The sequence below is a fragment of the Coturnix japonica genome, chromosome 1 (genome assembly GCF_054131305.1).
Source record: "Coturnix japonica strain WE chromosome 1, WE-NBRP24, whole genome shotgun sequence".
NCBI classification, from domain to species: Eukaryota; Metazoa; Chordata; class Aves; order Galliformes; family Phasianidae; genus Coturnix; species Coturnix japonica.
This window is the reverse complement of record NC_140663.1, coordinates 81,193,461-81,214,792: the sequence shown is the minus strand read 5'-3', so window position 1 is coordinate 81,214,792 and position 21,332 is coordinate 81,193,461. Positions and strand designations below refer to the sequence as shown.

The 21,332-nt window shown below is 42.5% G+C and overlaps 1 protein-coding gene across 8 annotated transcripts; it reads right to left on the bottom strand.

Moving 5' to 3' along the window:
• Nucleotides 1-5,973: 5,973 nt before the first annotated feature.
• On the bottom strand, nt 5,974-20,324 carry LOC107321499 (OX-2 membrane glycoprotein-like). 8 transcript variants are annotated; one of them, XM_015878513.3, is made up of 6 exons: nt 20,125-20,324; nt 17,849-17,930; nt 16,741-17,067; nt 15,839-16,105; nt 14,102-14,218; nt 5,974-7,349 (listed from the first exon to the last, which is right to left on the bottom strand). In XM_015878513.3, the coding sequence occupies exons 2-5, from the start codon at nt 17,919-17,921 to the stop codon at nt 14,106-14,108; spliced, it is 780 nt and encodes a 259-aa protein (XP_015733999.2). In that variant the 5' UTR covers nt 17,922-17,930; nt 20,125-20,324; the 3' UTR covers nt 5,974-7,349; nt 14,102-14,105. The 8 variants fall into 8 exon arrangements, with proteins under 8 accessions (XP_015733999.2, XP_085402967.1, XP_015733971.2 ...); XM_085546841.1 differs by having other exon boundaries at nt 14,102-14,215; nt 15,835-16,105; nt 20,150-20,324; XM_015878485.3 differs by having other exon boundaries at nt 20,150-20,324.
• Between the last annotated feature and the right edge of the window lie 1,008 nt (nt 20,325-21,332).

The window sequence follows — 21,332 nt, the reverse complement described above, 5'->3', positions numbered from 1 at the left end:
AAAAGGAGAGATTAGTTAGCACTTGGGAAGGAGGAAAGAAATCCTTTACTTCTTGGAAGTAACTAAATCTGTTCCAGAGATGAAAGCTGCAGCCTAGAAGCTATTATGTGGAAAGGGTCCCAACTAAGTGCACTAAAAGGAGCTGAGAGCAGATGAGAAGTGGGAGTATAAATTTACACGTGCTAGAAGGTACTTTGCCATCTTTTCTGCAGTGCAGAAAAACATCAACTTGTCTGGAATCAATACTAGAAGCAAGAGCCAGTGTACAGGGACACTGAGAGGCAGCAACAGTTAACACTTCTGCTATGTCAGAGCTCTCTCAATGTCTATCAGCAAACACATCAGCATCAGACAGAACCACAGAATTATCAAGGTTGGAAAAGACCATTTAGATCAAGCTGCACAACCATCAGTCCACTACCACCATGCCCACTATGTCCTGCAGTGCCACACTGACGTGGTTCTTGAGCATCTCCAGGGTGGTGTCTCCACCACAGCCTGTGCCAGTACCTCACAATTCTCCCAGAGAGAAAGTTTTTCATAATATCCAACCTGAACCTCCACTGATGCAACTTAAGGCCATTACCTCTTGTCCCATCACTGTTACATGAGAGAAGAGGCCAAACCCCAGCTCACCACAACCTCCTTTCAGGTTAACTGTAGAGAGCAATGAGGTCTCCCCGTGACTCCTCTTTTCCAGACTGAACAAACCCTGTTCCCTCAGTCACTCCCCATAAGACTTGTGCTCTAGAAATTCCACTAGCTTCATTGCCCTTTTCTGGACACTCTCCAGAGCCTTAGTCCCATTGCTAAACCATGTCCCTTAGTGCCACATCAGCACATCTCCTAGATATCTCCAAGGATGGGGTGACCACTACTACTTTGGGCAGCCAGTCACAATGTTAGATCCCCTGTTCCACTAATGCCCAATTTCAGCTCACCTGGTAACAGGTGAATTTGTACATGCAACAAAACCCAGAAAGGCCTCATGCCAAATCTGTGCAAGTGTGGGCCCTTTGTGGACAGAGGTTCTTTTACAGTGCCTTGAATTGCAGCTGGCCTCTGACCTGCACTCCTGTCAAATCACACAAAGAATCAGCCCCTTAAGCTTCTCTTGACAAAGTTAAATGCCTCCCTGTAATCCTATAATCCTTCATTAATCCTGTAATCATGCTTGCTACTCCCTGTAATCTCCGGCAATATCCTAGTGCTTTTTGGCACCTCCGTCATGCAGGGCAGGCTAAAAACCTCAATTAAGCCTGAGAACTACCACCCACTGCCAAGTGCTCTGGTGTTAAGGATGAAAAGCAGATACCATTTTCTGCTCTGCTTGTCCTTTGAGATCATTCCTCCTAACAACTAAGAGAAACTGTAGCAACTTAATTTCTAAATAGTTGCTGGTTTGGAAATACCAATGGAGAAAGAAATTCATATGAAATACAACATGTACCTGAAACCTCAGCACAGCTTATTTGGTTTGCTGGACATTTTAATCACTGTAATTGCTTTCCATCAAAACAAGGCAGCCAGTGCTAATGTAAAATTCTGACTCTTAGTGTTGTTTGCAAACTATCCTTTAACACAAAGCATTTTCATAGTAGTTTATAAAGGTAAATGAAAACACTACAGAACACTTCAAAATGAAGACCTAGAAAACCTTGAAACACTTCCCACAAGGTATTTGTTAGCAGCACTGAAGGTTCCCTCCACCATTTGAGTGGGAAAGGCAAAAGATGCAATTTTTTTTTGCTTTTACCCTATTTCTGGAAGCAAACTTCTGGCAGCAAAGATGATGAAGTACTGTTTTCTTTTTGACTTGTTATTTATACTGTAAGATGACTATAAATGCTTTGTTTTGAAAATAAATACACTGATGCATACCACATATGTGCATGCCAGAACAGAAAAATGATTTCTAAACATCTAAATCTCGCAACATCTCAACGAAGACAGACAGTGTTTTGGGGCAACGGCTGCATTAACAACCCCACTTCTCATGAGTGCCTGTTCAGAGGCATTTCCTCTGGGAGAAAGAACTCCAGCCTAAGTATTTCCTCAAAAGAGCACAAATTCCAATTGTCTGTTCCAAACATAACTGAAAACTACCTCCCAAAGGTTTCAAGAGGAATGATTTACGATTAGGTACCAGCAACACATATGAAATCTGTACCTGCCCATATCCATTCTGTAATGGACTGAATTATACATACACAATTAAAACAGCCTTTCTACACATACTAGACACAAATGAAACAAGGGCATGGAGTTAAGTCTACTTTCACTATCCCAGGAGTGATGTAAATCCACTCAGCAGAATACTTGTCAAAGTTGCTGTTGAAGAAATCATAACATCCACATGAAACAAATTAAGACAATAGAAAATATTTCATGCCTATTATTTACCACTTATCCCTCTAAAAGGTTAGGAGGGGAAGGGAAGGGGTAACTGCGCAGTTTCTAGGAGAATCCCCTTTCTTCTATTAAAATACTGATATTTCAGCTAATACAAGAAAGACTGAGGAAGAAAGACCTCACAGCAGAAACTTAACTTCAAAGACAACAAGAAACATCCTGAAGAGTGCTCCCAGGAAACAAGAACTCTGTCCTAATCAGTGAAGTTATTTTCTTGTACCATTTGAGACTTCCATGCCTGATCTTCTCAAACGACCCTCTTTCCCCAACACTCAGCAGAAAAATTTTCTAGATACCGGGGTGCACTTGTTGTTTTCTATGGCTAGTTGTGCCCTTCCACTGTTTGCACTGAACAGATTGACAAGTTCCACTGTATAGGAAAGGAAAGAGGAAAATGCATTTTTGTCTGGCAGAAACATAGCTCCCATTCCTGTGGGAACACGGATTTTTCCGTCGATGGGAGGCCTGTACACTGTTGCTTACGTGACAAAAATAATTGCTTAACAATCCATGTTGACTTTTAAGCACCAAGCTTGGCAATGAGTTTTATCCGGCCCAAATCCAACATATAGTTTCTTACACAGATTCATACTGCACAGCACAGTCTGGAGACTCTTGAGATCACAAACTTCAGAAGGAACAGAGCAGCTAAGGCCAGTGGTTCTCCCCCCACTTAGCACTCACTTCCTTTCTTTGAAAGCTTTACGTGGAAGAGGTCAGATTTTGCTACCTTGGCTTTGTGCTAAACTGAGTTTTTGGGTGAGAACACACAGGAATCACCTCACCTTCCACAAAACTACAGTGAGCTACAGCCACTTGTAGGCAAAACCCATCCTGCTGGGATGCTCAGGGCAGCCATCAAAGTATGCCAAGTTTCTCTCACATCAAGGCATTTCTCATTGCTTTATCTTCTGAGATGTCTGAGAAAATACTCTGCAATGTGTCCATCAAAGCTTGGCACATTTTCCTGGCATATGCCTGCAGGGCATAAAGAGCACTGGCACCCTGTTGGTGAGTGCAGCAAGGAAACAAACCATACAAAGAGGATTTTGTACTTACTTTTTAATCTTCTATGCTGCCAGTAAAGGAAGGCAGAACTGTGCCAGTATGTCACCCTAAATAAAAATCAGTTAGCAGAAATCCCCAGCTGCTTGTTATTAATCAAGCTTAACATCAGTGCAATAGCTAAGAGTGCGTGCTTCCCTTTTCCTCCCCAGTGGAGCACAGGTCACAGTGCTCCATCAGGCCCACAGTTGCACATCTTCTTTTCTGTGAGTCCTGAAAGGATGCTCAAGCAGCCCAGGGTGGGGACAGTCACCTCCACTTCCACCCAGCCTGCCTGCAACCTGCCTGGCAGATGTTTCACACAATAAGAAGTGACCCGCGCTGCTTAACTCCCCTTGTAAGTCAGCAGTGGAAAATACCCATTTCCTTTTCTTAATCAGACTACCACACTGAAATACATTGTCTTCCAGAAATGATTTACTAAACTGCAATTAGCAAGGAAATCCAGCTCCTCCATTTCCTTAAGGAAACCCTGATTAGCAGTTTGGGCTGCATGACCAGGGGATCATGCTTCTTTCTCGTAGGTAGAGTTGCTGGGTGCTAAGAGACACCACAGCAACGGATACTACTCTAGAGACCTTCCAAATGTGCTGGAAAACAAGCAAAGTGAGTTTCTTCCAACACACCAGAGTATCATTACATGTTTGCCTATACAGAAAGAGCTGCAAAAGACTGTTTTTCAGCTGAACTGCATGAGATTGGAGCCTTGGAAATAGTAATTTGTCTCACTCAGAATAAAAAATGGCACAAGGTCCTTAAGAGGAGACAGCCATAGCTTGCCTGTCCATGTGCAAAAAGTGAACACTGCTCTCTACACATGATGTTAGAAATTCACATTCACATTCTTTCAGCTCAACAGCCCTTTTGAGCATTAAACACTGCTCAGTATTCACATTCTTTCCCAGTGCCAATTTTCCTACTAACTTCAGCCTATCATAAGAAAAAGAAATCCAGACACACACAAACACACACAAAAAAAAACCCCAACCATACATCCTCTTAGCTTCTATAATTATCCTGCACTTCCTCCTGTTCAGCATAACATCTTGTTACCCTTGTAGAAGGACAGCTACTAGCACACTTGCAAAGCAAGGGACATTTAAATTAATCGGCACATGGGACGACAGTACAGGGAGGAAGATGCAAGGAAGCATTTAGAACGTGTGTTTTTCAGACTTGGAAAATGGAACTATGTTAGGCAGAAGTAAAATTCACGCATCAGCGAAAGATGACGTTAGGGTACAGGCAAAATACACGTGTACAGTCACTCCTTCAGAGGCAGCCAGAGCAGCTGGCGTGACATAAAGCTGGTGGCCAGTGCAGTACAAAATGAAGAATAAAAGCCCAGTACTGTCAATAGAAGTGAGACTTTCTTTTCACAAACTCTTTTCCCAGAAGCCAAGCTCTGCCCGCTAAGGTTTTACTGTTTCCATCACAGCAATAACACACGGACATTATCTTTAGAACAGCCTGCTCCTTCCTGTCCCTTCAGTTAGCACAATTGAAGACTTAGAATAGTAGCATCGTTAAGCATTCCAGGGACAAAAACAGACAAAGAAAGGACACAGCTGTAGGAATGAAATTCATTGTGGCTTCAGAATAAAAACAAATGTCTCCACAGGTTGTGAGAAACAGGCTAACAGCCATCAAAACCAACTTCACACACAACCTTGGGGTTTACCTCGTGAATGCTGCTGTTCTGCATGTGTTAACTTTTGTGAAGGGTGGCCAGTCTAGTTTCTTTAAGGTCATTTAACCCTGCAACCCCAGTTGCTTAGTTCCTACTCCACACTATGAGCAAAGCTCAGACCAACTGGTGAGTCAAGCAACACCTGAGCAGATCCGGCAGCAGCTCCCAGTCTGTAGTGTGCAGCCTTTCTGCTGTTCCGCATGGAAACTCCGCTCCTTCCAGGAAACAGGCTGTGACCTGTCTGGCCTCAGGGACATATTACCACCCAGAAGGAGAAACTACCAACTGTCTTCACTGCATGTGAGGTATTGCAGCAGTGAAAATAGTAGCTCTGGACAGATAGCTCTTCTGAAGCCACTAGGAGCAGAAGAACAACAGAAGTGGGAATTCATATTGCATTTCCAAATCTCTGGAGATCAGTGCCTTCTTCCACTCCACCAACTGGCAGAGCTCAGACAGGTAATAAATTGCTGCCCCTCACTTCTACAGCAAAACCTGGGATTAGCCTCACAACTCTGAGTTTTTTTAGGGAGACAGGAACAAAGATTTTTCCCTACCACATCTTTAAGAGAAGAAAAAACATAACATTATGCCATGCCAGTAAAAAACTTGGCTTCACAATTCCACAACCCAAAGGTCATAGGTCTTTCACAACGGAACAAGCCACTACTGCCTTTTCCAAAGGAATTATTCACATAGTTAAAGTTCACTCATGGTGCTTCTCTCACCCTGAGCACTACTCTGGCTCTATTTACAAAGGCCCATATACACTGTAGGTACTACTTACAAATAAGAACCACGTGGCCTTACTTTCAAAATTTCTTTATTCCACTTCTCTTTGGTAAAGACAAATAAACAAAGCAGGACATCAGAAAAGAAAGCAACTTTGCATAGATAATAATTAAGCAATACACATGAGACACATAACACCACTAAAAATATGTATAGAAAAGAAAATCAGTTGATAGTCCAAAGCTATCAGCCACGGGTTGGCAATCAGAGGGAAAAAGAAAAAAAACAACTGGAGAGGCTCCAGTTCCACCTGCCATCAAAATCATGGCAAAGTAGAAAATTCAGCTTCTGTAAAACTCTCCATTGATCCCATTAAATCCATAGTGCTGTAACGTGGTTAGCTTGGGGTGTAACATCTCACGTGACAAAGTCTACGCATGGAATAATTGCATTTGGCCAACAGAGCCATTTGTCTTTGCTCAAATACAAGCAACAAGAATAGATGGAGACAAGGGATGGAGCAGTGTATCAGGTGACCACGAGGATGATCAAGAAGGCAAGACCATGCCTTTTGGCAACTAAGCAAGGAAAAGGCTGGGGTACTAACAGCACTGCATCAGAAGGCAGAGAGAGACCAACAGCAAAGCAGACAGAAAGGAGGGTATGACAGTAGTTCCACTACTGAGCTTTGTTTCAATATTCTTCTCATTTACATATTAAATAATCAAATAACTAACAAACAAACCAAAACAGGATTTGAAAGAAAGCCATATAAAATAAATTACTGAAAAGACTTCTTTCCCAATTATGGCTGCTATTACCGCTAATCTGTCACCTGACTCCTACTGACCTTTTACCAATAATTTCAGCAGATTTGGTGTGGTTTGAGACCACCAGCAGCAGATCTCTCTCTATAGGTAGCTCAGAAATACAGCTGTTGATGCTTTCAAGCAAGGAGAAGGAGCTGCATTAGCTGAATAAGAAAGAAGAAAAGGAGATGACAGAAAGAAAATGAGTCACTGAGTTGCAAAACATAACACTGCAGAAAGCTATTAGTAAGATAATCCCCCCAGCTCTTTACTGAGAGCAGTTACACACTGGAAGAGAACCCCCAGATTGCTCACAGCTTCCATGGGAAGAAGGCAAATACATTTGCAGACCAGCAGTACCAAGAATGGCATGAGCAGAGCAGATATTGTCTGGCAGCAGAAGAGAGGACTGAGCATTCCCTCTGGTCCTCTTCCTTGTGATGTAGTGTTTACATCAGAAATCAAATACTGTGCTAGTCTTTCAGCAATGAAGACGCTGTCTAGAGAGCTCAGCACTTTAGTCTTGACGTATTTTCCTTTTACTGCTGCTACTTTCCAGTTGTGCAAGTCTCTGCTTTAGTGTTGACTTCGGGATGCTAGGCTGTAATGATCCAGGAGATGAATGGAAATCTTCTGCAATCCTAGAAAACAAAGGAAAAGCTGAAAAAGGATGAACCAGAGAGGTTCAGAATAAGTATGGCTTGAGATTTATTTGCTTGCACTACCCTGAAAGTAAATGGAGAACTGCCACACCCCTTTTTGGATGGACTACCTGAATGCAAGGCTTTATTGCATGTTTAAATAGAAGACCATAAATAAGAAGGCAACTTCAAGCAAGACACGGGGAGTATAGCATGACAGATTTCCAGGACTAGTATTAATCTATTTGCATATTATAGGAACAACTTACTGGAAGAAGGAAAAAAAAAAGAATTTTCTACTTCCTATAAATATCATAGAATCACAAGGTTGGAAAGGACCTACAAGATCATCTAGTCCAACTGCCCTCCTATCACTGTTGCTACCACATGCCACTAACCCAGATCTCGTAGCTCCTCATCCAGATGCTTCTTGAACACTGCCGGGGATGGTGACTCCAGCACCTCCCTGGGCAGTCATTCAGGTGCCTGACCACTCCGAGAGAAAAAGTTCTTTCTTATATCTAATCTAAACCTCCTCTGGCACAACTTGTGGCCATTTCCTTGGGTCCTGTTTGATGCCTAGGAGAAGAGGCCAAGCCCCTCCTCATCACAGAATCCCTTCAGGAAGTTGTAGAGTGCGATGAGGTCTCCCTTGAGCCTCCTCTTCTCCAGGCTAAACAATCCCAGCTCCTTGAGCTGTTTCTTGTAAGACTTGTGCTCCAGATCCCAGTTTTGTTTCTCTTCTTTGGATATGTTCCAGGGCCTCAATGTCTTTCTTGTAGTGAGGAGACCAAAACTGAACACAGTACTTGAGATGTGGCCTCGCCAGTGTTGAGTACAGAGGGATCATTACCTCTCTGCTCCTGCTTGCCACACTATTTCTTATACAGGCCAGGACGCCGTTGGCCTTCTTGGCCACCTGAGCACACTATCGGCTCACTTTCAACTGAGCATCAACCAACACCCCAGGTTCATTTCCTCTTCACAGTCATCCAGCCACTCAACCCCAATATAATTCTCAATATAATTTTAAAGGAACAGGTTGGTTGTTAACGCATTGGGTTTACGGCTGGCCTACCATTTGCTCTCATTTCAGTGACAAATAATTTAGCCAAGTGGTAAGACAACATAGCAACCTATGTAAAAAATGACAGCTAATAAATAAATTTGGTTGAGATGTGAAATATAAAACCCCTGCCATCCTTGCTTTTTGTGTTTTTGTTTCCACCTCCTTGTCCAATAACACAGCCCACAGCTGAAGTATTTTTTTTAAAGGAAAAAACATTTAAGAATTTACAGTTCATTCCGCAAGAAGTTGAAGCAGCCAGATGACATTTCACAGAAATGCTATTTATCAGTCTTTTCAAATGCTAGCCATTCTCTGGTTACGCTCAATACACAATTGTTTGCATGAAAAGAGAAGGACGAACTGGGACATTATTTCATGGGGAAATAAAAGCAGATACTGTGCATGGAATAGACACTCTGATAGTCACACCTAGCAAAGGCCTCTGCAGAGGGAGGGCCATTTTTAGCAGCACATGCCTAAAGCACCTCTCCTCCAGTAAGGCAGGATGATTTTGAAGGATCTCCTTGCTCACTGCTGTCCATGATGGAAGGCAGCAAAAGGAACACATTGTAGGAAAGCATGATAGGAAAAGAGAGAAAGCATCAGTTCTCCTGCCCATAGTGATGAAAGCTAGGGGTATTAAAAGATGGGATGCTCTAAAAGAGCAGCTGTACTCTGCTCTCTGTATGGAGCAGACTGGAAGGTACTGCTGGTTGCGCTTTTGTAAACAGAACAATTTTAAAATGACTTTTTATAGAACAAGAGCTATGTCATGAAACCCTTTGCATCCTTTGCAAGAAGGCATCCTTTGCTTCTGCTGTAAAATATTTGTGTGTGTGGGAAACCTCCTGGGCAGCTCCAAATTACCATTCTCCTGATGAGTGTTTGTATAGGCACTTTCTGTTTTTCTCTTAACGCTATTTAAGTCTTCTTGATTACGATGTATTTTGGTTGTAATTTTTAAGCTGTGGTTTTGTGGGTTTATTTTTGTTTTATTTGTACTTTTTATTTACTGTTAAGAAGTGAAAAGGAAAGAGGCTGCAAATAGAATCCTTTACTTACAGTGAAGCCACAAGAGAGGGAACCAAGGTGACTCTGGAGTAACCTCCCACATAGAACGCCACAATAGCCAGAGACCATTCCCCTGGGCATTGCTGGCTACGCACCCTCTGAAAGGCTAATATTCAGCTTTCACTTCAGGAAAACTATTCAGAGAAGCCTCCTAAGACCAACCTGTTCCTACGTTGTTTGTAACTATCAGGTTTGCCACTCTTAAAAAAAGAAAAATATAGAGCTGTGAATCAAAGCACACGGAACAAACAAGAAGTCATACCAATCAGATGAGAAACTACGTAGCCTTAAGCCAAAAACACAGCCTTCCCAAAAATGAATAAGTACTCGAGAATACTCCAAAAATAATTCTCCTTGTTGTAAACAGAAACACGGCAAAAAAAAAATAAAATAAAATAAAATAAATAGCACATTTGTACAAGTGCTTGTGGCTGTAAAGTTTCCTGAATTACTGGAATCTACCATACAAGCACTTCCATATTTCCCAGACTTCTGGGACACCTTCAGCCCCCTAAAATTTGATTTTTTTATTGACTATGTATTATAGCTGACCAGTAAAGATATTACTTGAAGCATAACAGGGCTAAATCTGTATCATTTTCAGCAGCTCCAGAAATTAAAAAATAATCAAGGTACCTTTAGTTCCTATTCAGGGTAGCAAGTAATTTCTAGTTGGTGCTTCAGAGATATTTTCACTGTGGGTTTTCTTTTTTTTTTTTTTTTTTTTTTTAAATAGTACTCATGTAACATTCCAAGCATATCAAGCCTAAGCATCTCTTTAAAGTCTGTTAGCTGTACTCTGACAAATGTTTGTCACAGAATCATAGAATCAATTACCAAGGTTGGTACCAACCACGAACCCACTGTGCCCCCTAACCATGTCCCTCTGTGCTGCATCCACAGGTTCTGAATATCTCCAGAGACGGCAACACCACCAGCAACCTGGGCAGCCTGTGCGTATGTCTCACCACCCTTCCTGAAATGTTTCCTATTATATAGCTTGAATTTCCCCTGGCACAACTTAAGGCCATTAACTCTTGTCCTGTCACTGTTACCTGAGAGAAGAGGTCAAATCCCACCTCACCACAACCTCCTTTCAGGTAGCTGTAGTAGCCAGTGAGGTCTCCCCTGAGCATCCTCTTCTCCAGACCGAGCAATCCCAGCTCCCCCATTAGACTTGTGCTCCAGATCCCTCTTCAGCTTTACTGCACTTGTCTGGACACACTCCAGGACCTCAATGCCTGTCTTGTAGTGAGGGGACCAGTACTACTTTTAAAATCAGAACTTAATACTCAATAAAGTAGATAGCTGTATGAAATATAAGTTACATAAAATTTTCACAGAAAGGAAAACTTCAATGTTTCAATTTCTAAACCAGAGAAACTCATTGCCATGCAAAAGTTTCCTACAGAACAGGTTTTTAAATTAGATCTAGTCTCTTCTTTTATGACCATTCATGTTTTATTCTTCCAGGTCCTCTTAATCTGCTCACATCATACATTTCAATAACAAACTCCAAGAATTCTTGTCCTGTTATTATGGCTTTTTAAACACAAATACACTGCTTGACCATTCCTAAAACTCCGTACGTGGCAAAACATGCATTTGTCACCCAATGGAGCTTAAATTTTCCAACATGGATACCAGTACTAAAAGAAAAAAACAACAATTCTGGTATCCATGTGCATATGTGAAACAGACTTTCCCTCAGAAAGCCACAAATCTCCAGAGAACCCTTTGTATGGAATTTAATACACCCAGAGACTGCTGGCTCCTGAGAACTGACTGTAAAGCCTCAGCTGGCCGGACTGAAACATGAGCATCCTGCAGGTCTTGGAAAAACAAGTGGATGCTGAGGAAAGCATACAGGTCGACACATGTATGAGGTAGGTGAGCCGCAGGAATTTACTGCATCTAAGAGCCTTTATTTTGCTTCAGTCCAGTGAGCTGGTTTGTTAACTGCACTGCTTTACAGTTAACTCTACAGTGAGGTAAGTCAATTAGGAAAAGGTGCAGGTTTTTTTTTTTTGGGTTTTTTTTTTTTTTTAAACAGAGGTGTAGTAATGACAAACCATTAGTGTGAGCAAAATTCCATCTGCAGAAAGATGACTGACCGCATCCTGCTCTTTGCCCTCCATGGAGTAACAGCACATCTAGTTTGCCTCTGTGCTTAGCCAACCAATGGTGAAGATGCAAGCTTTCCAATGCTCTGGCATTGATTCTTACCACAAAGCCCCTCACTGTCTGTCAAAAAGTCATTAACTTGGAAACACAAAGGCTTTGTGAAGAGGTTTCATTTGGGTCTTTCTGCAGAGAACCAAAACACATATGCACTTTGTAAGTGGTATCTAAGGCAAGTGTCTGAGGGATGGGACAGCAGAAAGAGAAAGGAGAAACTTCGACAGAGTCCCCAGCCACACAGATAAAAAGTCAGTGTTCTAGTGAAAAGAAAAAAAAACATCTTGATAAAACTGTTTTTTAGCTAGTGCAGAATGAAAAGAAGCATTGAAGCCCCACAGAACAGTCTCAGATGCTGGCATCCTCCAGACAGGGCTACTTTAGCTCTCTGCAAGGCTATTACTAGAAGCATGTTCAGAAGTTCCTCATTCCAACACAATCTCAGGATAATAGAGGATAGAAGTTACTACCTGTAAGATGCTACTCTCTTTCACACACATCTTTGTGCTTTAAAGAACATGCACAGACCTCATAGCCCACCAGAGGAAAAAAAAAAAAAAATAAGCCTGTGCAAAAACAGACCAGGGTCTGAAGTGAGAGCCAAGGTAAGGATACCAAAGGTATTCCCTCATTACAACCTGGTAGCTGTGAGTGGTTACACTCTAAACAAAGCACAGTACATTAAAAGAACAGAAGGTATGATTTCCAACTGCACTGTCACATCCTGGCACTAGAGTTAACCAAACCCATCATAAATGAGAAGGAACACCATCAGATGTAGATCTCAAATCTTGCTGCAGCTGATAAACCCTAATACCAGCTCAGATCCATTGCTAAATGCTGCTGAAGTTTCCCCTCTGATGCACAACAGATGGTATAGGGCATTGGGAACCTATGGTGAAGTTAACCATACTGCTTACTGTAAAGGTCCCCTTATACGTCACCTCTGGAACCACAAAGGGAACTACTAATATCCAGGGGCCAAAATCCCACTAGGAGGTAAGTTAGCAACTTCAGCTTCATCAAAACACAACCAACCTGGTCCAACTAAGATATGTTTCACTGATACACTCCTGCTTCAGCCACCTGCTGTAGCCACAGCATAAGGGTGCATGTATGTAACAAGGTGGCCTTAGACGGCACACTGGTCCCTGTGCCCCATCCCTCCCTGAACCACTCCAGAGGGTGACCACAGATCTCTGTCAAGTCACCCTGACTCAGGGTGTCTCCTCCTAGGTCTGCTTGATACAAGCTCATTGGTGCTTGGAAGGGGTATTTTAGAACAGAGAAACATCTTTCCCACAACCATCCCATTTTCTCTTTTCTGATGCCTTGAAAGCAGAACCAAAATATAGAACCAACTCTTTGTCCTTTCATTTCCAGGCTGGTCAGAAAATTTTCTCTTTGTAATTGTTTATAGGAGTGACGTAGATCTCAAGCACCATGTATAACTAGGAAGTCATACCAGGGGTCTACAAAGCATTCATTTCTCTTTTTTCCTCAAAGTAGTTTTGTGTCCCTGGTAGTAGGGGATCTACTACGTCACCCCCTCCTCACTATGAGCACCATAGGTTCAGGTTCACAATACACAGGTCTGATATTCCTGGAAACACCTCTTTAACTCATATCACATTATCATCATGAAGCACATGTCTAAATGTTCCAGAATGAGCTGAGTTAATGTCTGCTGGCTTCTGAAAGCATTTCTAAGCATACTCATAGAATCTAAAGCCAAGCACAGCATTCTGATCCAGTGATGCAAAAGCGAAATTAGCAATGACCATCAAGTTCATGAGATTTTTCAAGTCTTTTCTCCCCTTTCGGTTACTTCTCCCTTGCTATCCTATTACTAGTAGTAATGCCTAGAGTTGTTTCATTGTCAGGTAATCACACCTACAGGCACAGCTGTATCTTCTTTGTTCAGCATTAGGAATCAGATTCACACACCAAGTTTGAGCATCATTCCACATTGTGTCTTAAAATGTGTCAGGGTGCTGTGACTAGAAGATGGCCATGCCTTGAGAGTACAAAACTCTTCATGAGCTGGTTTCTCATCAGTGTCCTGCCAAAAATTCTCTCAGCAGACAAGACTCAATTCTTTGTTGTCCCTCTAAAACAACGAAGAAAACTGAAACGCGTTTGAAAAGACTTCCATTAGAAAGTGAAACACAGACAGTGCATCTCACTTTGCCCATATCCTCCCCTCCTAACTTATAGTCCTGTATTGTTCCTCAGTGGCAACAGTGCCAAACAGCTCTTGAAATTACAAGCAACTGAGGCAAATTCAATTAAACAGTAAACACATCATAAAGTCTGGCAATATGACCACCCATTCTCCATAACAATAGCTCAGCAAAGTTTCAGTCTTCCCTGCTGACAGCAAGACCTTATTATGGCTTTGTGAAAAACACTGGTTTCCACACCAATAACTCACCATTTCAGCTCCTCTTACATATCTTCTTCCTCCAACACAGTGCAGTGAGAACCAGGACCAAGATGACAAGTGATAGAGTCGCTGCAATAGCCAGCCCCAAGAACCTGAATCCCTCTTCTGCAAAGAACAACAAAATAAAATAAATAAAAATTAAAAAAAAAATGCAGAAAACAAACAAGAAACAAAGCTAATTTACCCAAGAAAATGAGAAGAAAAAGGCAAGAGAAATACCTATTTCATGACAACAGTTCTCAATTAAGATTTTGCAAAGGCTGTGGCTAAACTATACTCAAGTAGCAATTGCTCAGAAGAGAGTATGTTTATCTTCAAAGAAGAATATGCTTGCCCATTGCTTTCCAGAAAACGTCAATATGATAGTTGGGATACATATACAAGTAGAATTTCATGCCCTAACACTTCCTAAAGAGTTCTTTTGCTCATCCAGAATCTGAGGCTTAGTTAGTAAAAGAAATGATATTTCTTTCACTACTGAACATAAAACACTGCTGCAAAGAATAAACTTACATTCAGACAAGAAGGCGGATGTGTTTTAATACCTGCGAGAAGTTCTAAACAACATTCTAGTGTAAACGCCCCTCTATGGTTAGGTGTCAGCCACATGATCTGATTGTCATTAATCAAAGTAATAACACACAGCCCAAATTCAGTGCTCAGTGATAACAGCGAGAAAACTTACTGAAGTTATTCCAATCAAGTGAAAAACATCAAATCTTTTAAAACAGCTAGGCTGAGCTATTCTTTTGAATATCTCCTTCTCTAAGCTGTGAAAGATTGCTAAATCAACACCCTATTGCTGGGCTTTTCACTCTCCCAGTGAGGAATAACAGCAAGATCTGTTTCCTGCTTCCAGAGGTACACATTTTTAAAAGGCCAAAACAAAATAACTGCACTCAAGACACAATGCAGAATTTATTACTGTTTTGCAATTAGCGTCACTCAGAATTAAGGACTGATGTCCTTTTGTAATTTCAGAGAGAAAGTTTTAGAAGTTATTTGTATGCTACCCCTCACTATTTTCCATATAACACTCTTATCTCAAGCATGTAATACGGGAACTAACCCACAGTCCTAGTCTGCCCTTCCTGTTTTTCTAATTTCCAAAGCAGAAAAGTGATCTTCCCTTTGAGGCTCTGGATTTAGGCATACGTGGACTTTAAAACACTTATATTCGCACTCCTCTGTGAAATGAGGCTGGCACTTAAGCTTTTCGTGTTCCTACTTGCCACCCATAGAGCTGGAGCTGAAATCTTTCCAGTAGAATGCAATGTTGGAAGAAAAGTAAACCAGTGCTACCAAGTATTCAGAAGTTGCATTGCTTCATTTAGTATTTCCCTGTAACATCACTATAAACATCTTCAACTGACCTCCTTCCAGTCTGCCTGGGAGTATCATTCCTCCTCGATCATTACTGCAATACACACATCTCTTAGCAAAAGTGTCAGAGAAGCTAAAACATAATGCACAGGTTACCCAGGTGCAGTATCAACAAAATCTGTAATAAGTTTAACTGAAACATCTGATTAATCATTGCTGATAGTGAATTTGTTATTAATTTCAGAACTTCAATGTTTATTAAGCCACCCACAGTGCAGAGTAGGGCTCCCTCCTCCTCTGGCACACAGTCATTTCACTCTCTTTCCCAGCAGACTCCTATCCAACCACACAAAACGCAGAGGCCAAGGGAATGCTAACAAAGGCCTTATCTCAGTCACCTACTTTTTTTCATACTTATGGGCAATTCCATTTCTTCATTCTCGTTGCTCACTCTGCAGGTCAAGTCCTCTTTGCTGCTGTTCTGAAAGTCATAGACCTTCACTTGACTGGTGATGGACACGACCCCATTATCATATTTGAACTTCTCCTGTGTAGGAGTATAATTGAATGCACTGTTCCAGCTGATGGTGGGTTCTGGGAGGCCGACAGCACTACAGGTGGCTATCAGATGACCTTCAGAAACATTGTAGTGGATAGATGCATTGAGACCTTCCGAGACACAAACAAGACAAACCATCACCACAAAAAGCACCTGACCAGCAGCAGTAATAGCAGATGAATCATTATCAATCAGAGCAAGGCTTGCAGGGTTCTCACACTGCCCCACGACACCGTAACACTATTGGGCCATCACCCCCAGTACTCAATGCTCCCTCTCTTACACTGAAGTGATATACCCCAATGGTTTCATCTTACCTGAAAATCCAGATTTGGAAATGATTTGTTAAGAAAAATAATTTTGCCTTTTCTGTTCTCTTGTCTGCTAATGCCCTGGGGCAGCTTGCAGTGCTGGGGATGTAACCAACACACAAAGGAAGTTGCAGTAGTATTGGCCTACTCACATCCCGGACGGGACTGCTTAGGGCTTACAAAGATTCCACTCCTCATTTTTTAAGCTGTTGCTCACAGAATAGCAAGCAAAGACAGCCTAGCATCAAAGCCACCATGACAGGCCTGAATACAACACCAGAAAGCCTTCTCACAGCAACAAAGCTTTACTTCTAAACTATTCCCCACCAAGGGATACTCCTACCACTGAGGTTTCTATGTCCTCTCAAGGAAATTCTGTGGATGAGAAAACCCCACTCCTCCTACTGGAGACATATCCTTGCAGAGAATCTCACCATAGACTCCAAGACAAGAACGTCCTGAAAAGGAGCCTAAAGGGAAGGTGTTGAACAAGCACAAGTAGCACCCTGTGTCATTTACTCTTGTGCTCCAGAAGGTGATGCTTGTGTTGTTGAGCATCAGGCTAGTGAAATTTATCCGGTCTTGATAGGGTTTCTGAATCTTTAATCCTGCTGTCTTGCTGTATGTAGCTATGTTATCTTGTGATTTTACATTGTCTTTCTGCCATGTAACTTGCACGACATCCTTGGGCTCTGTCAGGGCACAACTGAGAGTCACGCTGTCGCCCACCTTCACCACTCTTCGCTCGGTCTGCGTAACCACTGAAACAACATGAAATAGTGAAATGAGCAAACAGTTCAAGCATGCAGAAGCATGACACTATTCTAAGCCCAGGATTACCCACAGACTTAACAATGCCATCAGCTAAAGCATTATTCTCATGTGGGCTTTCTCTGCCCAGAATTCCTCCTCCTGCATCATCCCAGAGATCCAGTTATGCTGATTTACACCAGATGAAGATCAGGCTCCATCCAAACTAAATAGAAGACGTATCTATTTTTGTACCCATCCCTGTACACTCTCACCTCAGTTTTATTACACCAACTTATGCCTTCCCAGTCTCAGTGGAGTCATGAACAATTTCTACTTCCTAAAATCCAGGGGAAGATTAAATGGATAAAGGAAGTACATGCAAATCCATTCTCAAAGAACCGAAGGGCAAATCTAGCTAAAGGCAATTTCTAGACTACATATCTTCAGAGATTGTGGTGTATGTGAGAGAGACTGAAAGAAACAGATTCAAAGTTTGTTCCAGGGGAGAGGATGCAGTACGGGAAACTCTGAACTCTAGTGAACAAAGGTTCCCAACAAGTGCCATAGATATGGGACACTGCACATCCCAGTCTCCAAATGCTAATCCAGAAGACCTTGTGTTACACTTGCCAGATCCAAGCCCTTGCCTCAGCTGTCTGATGTTTGTCAAATGGCATCAGTGATCTATATTTTATGTCTTTTTGCTCTTGACTCTGACCAGTGAAGTCTTAGGAGTCAGAAACCAACTCTCCAAACATCTATAGGCAGATTTAAGGAAATTCAACTTACCTTTTGCCTTTCCAAGCACAACACAAGCCAGACTCAAAACCAGGGCTTGGAAAGTCATTTTGGAAGAAAGCATCTTCTTCGCCTGAAGAAAGATAATGAGAGATGTATGACTTAATAATAGATCAGCTTCTGGTGTGAACAGTAACCGTTGCTTTGTCATTTAAGGAAAATAAACTTACTAGGGTGGATGACAAGTTTTCCACGTCCTGTCACACAGCAGAGATAGAGCTGAAGTCAAGGTGGAAAAAAAATGCTGTGTGAAACCTATAGAGGTGTTAATTTTCTGGACTGTTCCTCAAAGGTCCACATTTACAGACAGAAATGAAAAGAGCAGTTTATTCTCTCATTTAGCATTTGCTCTCAGATGAACTGGCACATGTAAAACAAAACATTAAAAACGGATGTGCTTCTGAAAGGCTGGTGCTTGCAGCCCAGGGACTGACATGAGCAGCTAAAAGATCCACTGCATCTAATTGTGTAGAAAGGTCCGTCCCCCCCCAAAAAATATATATATATAAAAAAAATAATAATAAAAAAAATCAGTCATGGCAGAAAGTTACCAGAAGGAGAAAGTTGGCATCTCCCTTCAGACCTTCACAGGCAATGATTTTGCTGCACAAGTATGCTCACAGCTATGTTCTATCCATTAACATGTTATCTATCCAAGCATGTTGTAGCACTGTGCTGAGAGCGGAGCTTGTGAAGCATGCCCAGCAGTATGACTAAGAGCGTGACATGTCAGCTGTCCCGGACAGCTCACGAGATCAAGGCATACATTAACACCTCCAATTACATGAACCTGGGAACCCACGTGGCATATAGTACCTCCTATGCACAAACATATTTCCAAGGAGGAAGAGAGGCAAGCTTTCCTTAGCAGACAGCTTTTGACTTGCTCCTACTACCTTCCATCAGGTAATAATGCCACAATACAACTGAACTGTGGATCTGCCTGGAACTGCAGCTGGTGTCATGTAAACATAATTTCACATAAATAAATCTCTCTGCAACATGTATCATGTACACTTGCTAATGTCTGCAAAACTAGCTGATATTTCTTGGAAGTGCCTTTTATCAAGAACACAAGTTGCAACTTCTGTCAGATTTTCATAACATGCAAGAGAAACAGAAAATGCTTTACAGTTTCTATGTTATCACAGAAGTACTTGCTCTGTGTAAGCATACTTTGCATTTTAAACGCACTCTGTTAAAAAACCCAGTTTTGGTCTATAAGAATGTTTGTATGGTAATACCAAGTTGTGAAAAATCAAAAAACCAGAAACAAGACACCTACATCATCAGCAAGCTCAATGAATAATGCATCTGCCATGTGATAGAGCACTGTGATATACTTGAGCATGTCCCGAAGATGTTCAAATATACATAAAAACATGCAAAAACCATCAAAACAGAGAAAAATTATAGAATCACAGAATATCCTGAGTTAGAAGAGATCCATAACAACCAACTTATTACAGGGCAGTTGGACTAGGTGGCTTTTAGAAGTCCCTTCCAACTCTAAGGATTCTATGATCAATGAATCCAACTCGTGGTTCACACGGAAGTCACCCAAAATCAGATCAAAGATCTAAGAGTGGTATCCAAATACTCCTTGAACCCCATCAGCTTAGTGCTGTGCCTACTGCCCTGGACAGTCTGTTCCATGCCCACTGCCCTCTGGTGCAGACCCTGTCCCTAAACCCCAGATGCCCTCCCCCCCCCGACTCCATGCCTTCCCCTTAGGTCCTGTCGATGCAAGTTACAGAAGCCTTTATAAGCCCAAAAAGAAGTGCTGTGCCCACAGGAAAGCACCTCTTCAGTAACAGTCACCTGTCTCTTTGCTTTGATACCTGATAAAGTCACTAACATGTCATTGCTCCTATCCAGCATAACCACGGGATGCACAATGAGGAAGCAGCACAGTTCTTGTGGGTCACAAGAAGTCCCTTTCTGTCACATGCCCACTTGTGGGTCACAAGAAATCCCTTTCTGTCACATGCCCATCCTATCATGGAAGCTTGTGAGACAGAGCGAGCAGAGAGCAAATCTTTCTTTAAGCTGTACTCACCCCACCTGCACCTCTTTCCCCACAGCCACGTTACTAACAGCCACTCTGTCAGAGCTGTACTGCTGTCGGTCGCAACTTCCCAACCAACTTTAACAGCTATGCATCTTTCAGCCCACGAACTGCAAAAATGACGCATCACTATTCCCATGCTCTTGGCAACACCCGGAGCGCCATACCGGTCCTTAGAAGAGCAAGCGGGAGCACTCACATCTCTCAGCTCCACGTCCACTCACCGTCCATACCACCCGCACCGCACCACGCTGCGGAGCCCCCGGCATCCCCAGCCACCCCTGTTCCTCGCACACAGCCGCAGGAGATCGGCGGGTACTCACCACGAAAGCCCGAGGGCAGGGAGCGAGCTGGCCCCGCTGCACGGCACAGCGAGCGGTGGGAAGCAGCCAGCAGGGCGGTAATTCCCACCCCCGGCTGTGCTGTGTCCGGCTACGCTGCAGAACCTCTTCCTTCTCCGGATTGTAAGGATCGTATGCCAGTGCAAATCGCTTCTTGCTCAAAGCCTGCTCCCTACGGATTTCAAGTGTGATTTCAAGTCGATTTTGACACACAGGCTCTTCAGGGCTTCTTCCTTGTTGGCGATTATGAGCTCACATCGGGATGTGTCTCTGCATCATTGGAAATGGGCTTTTATCATTGCCGTTACAGCCCTGTTGGTTAATAGAAGTCGCACAAACGTAACAATCAAAATGATCAACACAATGGAATAGGTGTAACGACAAAGGGAGTCATGTAATGAAAAGATGTTACAAAGAGAAAGAAAAAGCATTCATCCACCTCTGAAGATCTAGGCTTACAGGGAAAACTATAAAGAAGGGAAGAAGGGATTCCTAACCAGAGATCCTTCCCCGGTGGCAGTCAGGTGCAGCCAGGCTCCACCCCTTCTGGTCACACAGCTGAATTGCCTTCACCTGTGCTCCCAGGGCTGTCCACTCTTTTCCCCAGCTGTTCAATCAGCGGTTCAGGCCATGACCTAACAGATCCCATACACACTACGCTCATGCTGCTGGCCTCCTGCTGTTAGAATAGAGCATTTTCCCCCAGCAAAGCTCTGCCCCAGCCTTGTCCAAAATAACTGATTTCTCAATTTAGTCAGTTAGAAACAGCACCACTTGTCACCACCTGTGTCTGCTGTTTGCCATTTCTTCTGTTGCTTTCACGCCTCACCAAGCTCACACCTCTTTTGACAGGTCATTCATACCAATTTATATATTTCTGTTAGAAGAATCTAGAAGGCTTCCTGTTTTAAAACATCATTGTTCATGGGAAAACACTGATCATTACACATTCTCACCCCTCTGCCAAAACACCTTTGCGAAGCTGCCATCAGGAGACTATCAGAGTGGTTGTGAGCCCATCTAAAACTGAACCCCTTCATTTCTTAAGACAGAGACAAACATGGTC

Excerpts from the sequence above, each read along its gene's own strand:
- LOC107321499 (XM_015878485.3), bottom strand. The coding sequence starts at position 20,194 with ATGCCGGGGGCTCCGCAGCGTGGTGCGGTGCGGGTGGTATGGACG. Across the intron at positions 17,068-17,848 it reads TGTGCTTGGAAAGGCAAAAG|TGGTTACGCAGACCGAGCGA; the intron begins GTAAGTTGAATT and ends ATGTTGTTTCAG. Across the intron at positions 16,106-16,740 it reads TTCTTGTCTTGGAGTCTATG|GTCTCAATGCATCTATCCAC; the intron begins GTGAGATTCTCT and ends GTGTCTCGGAAG.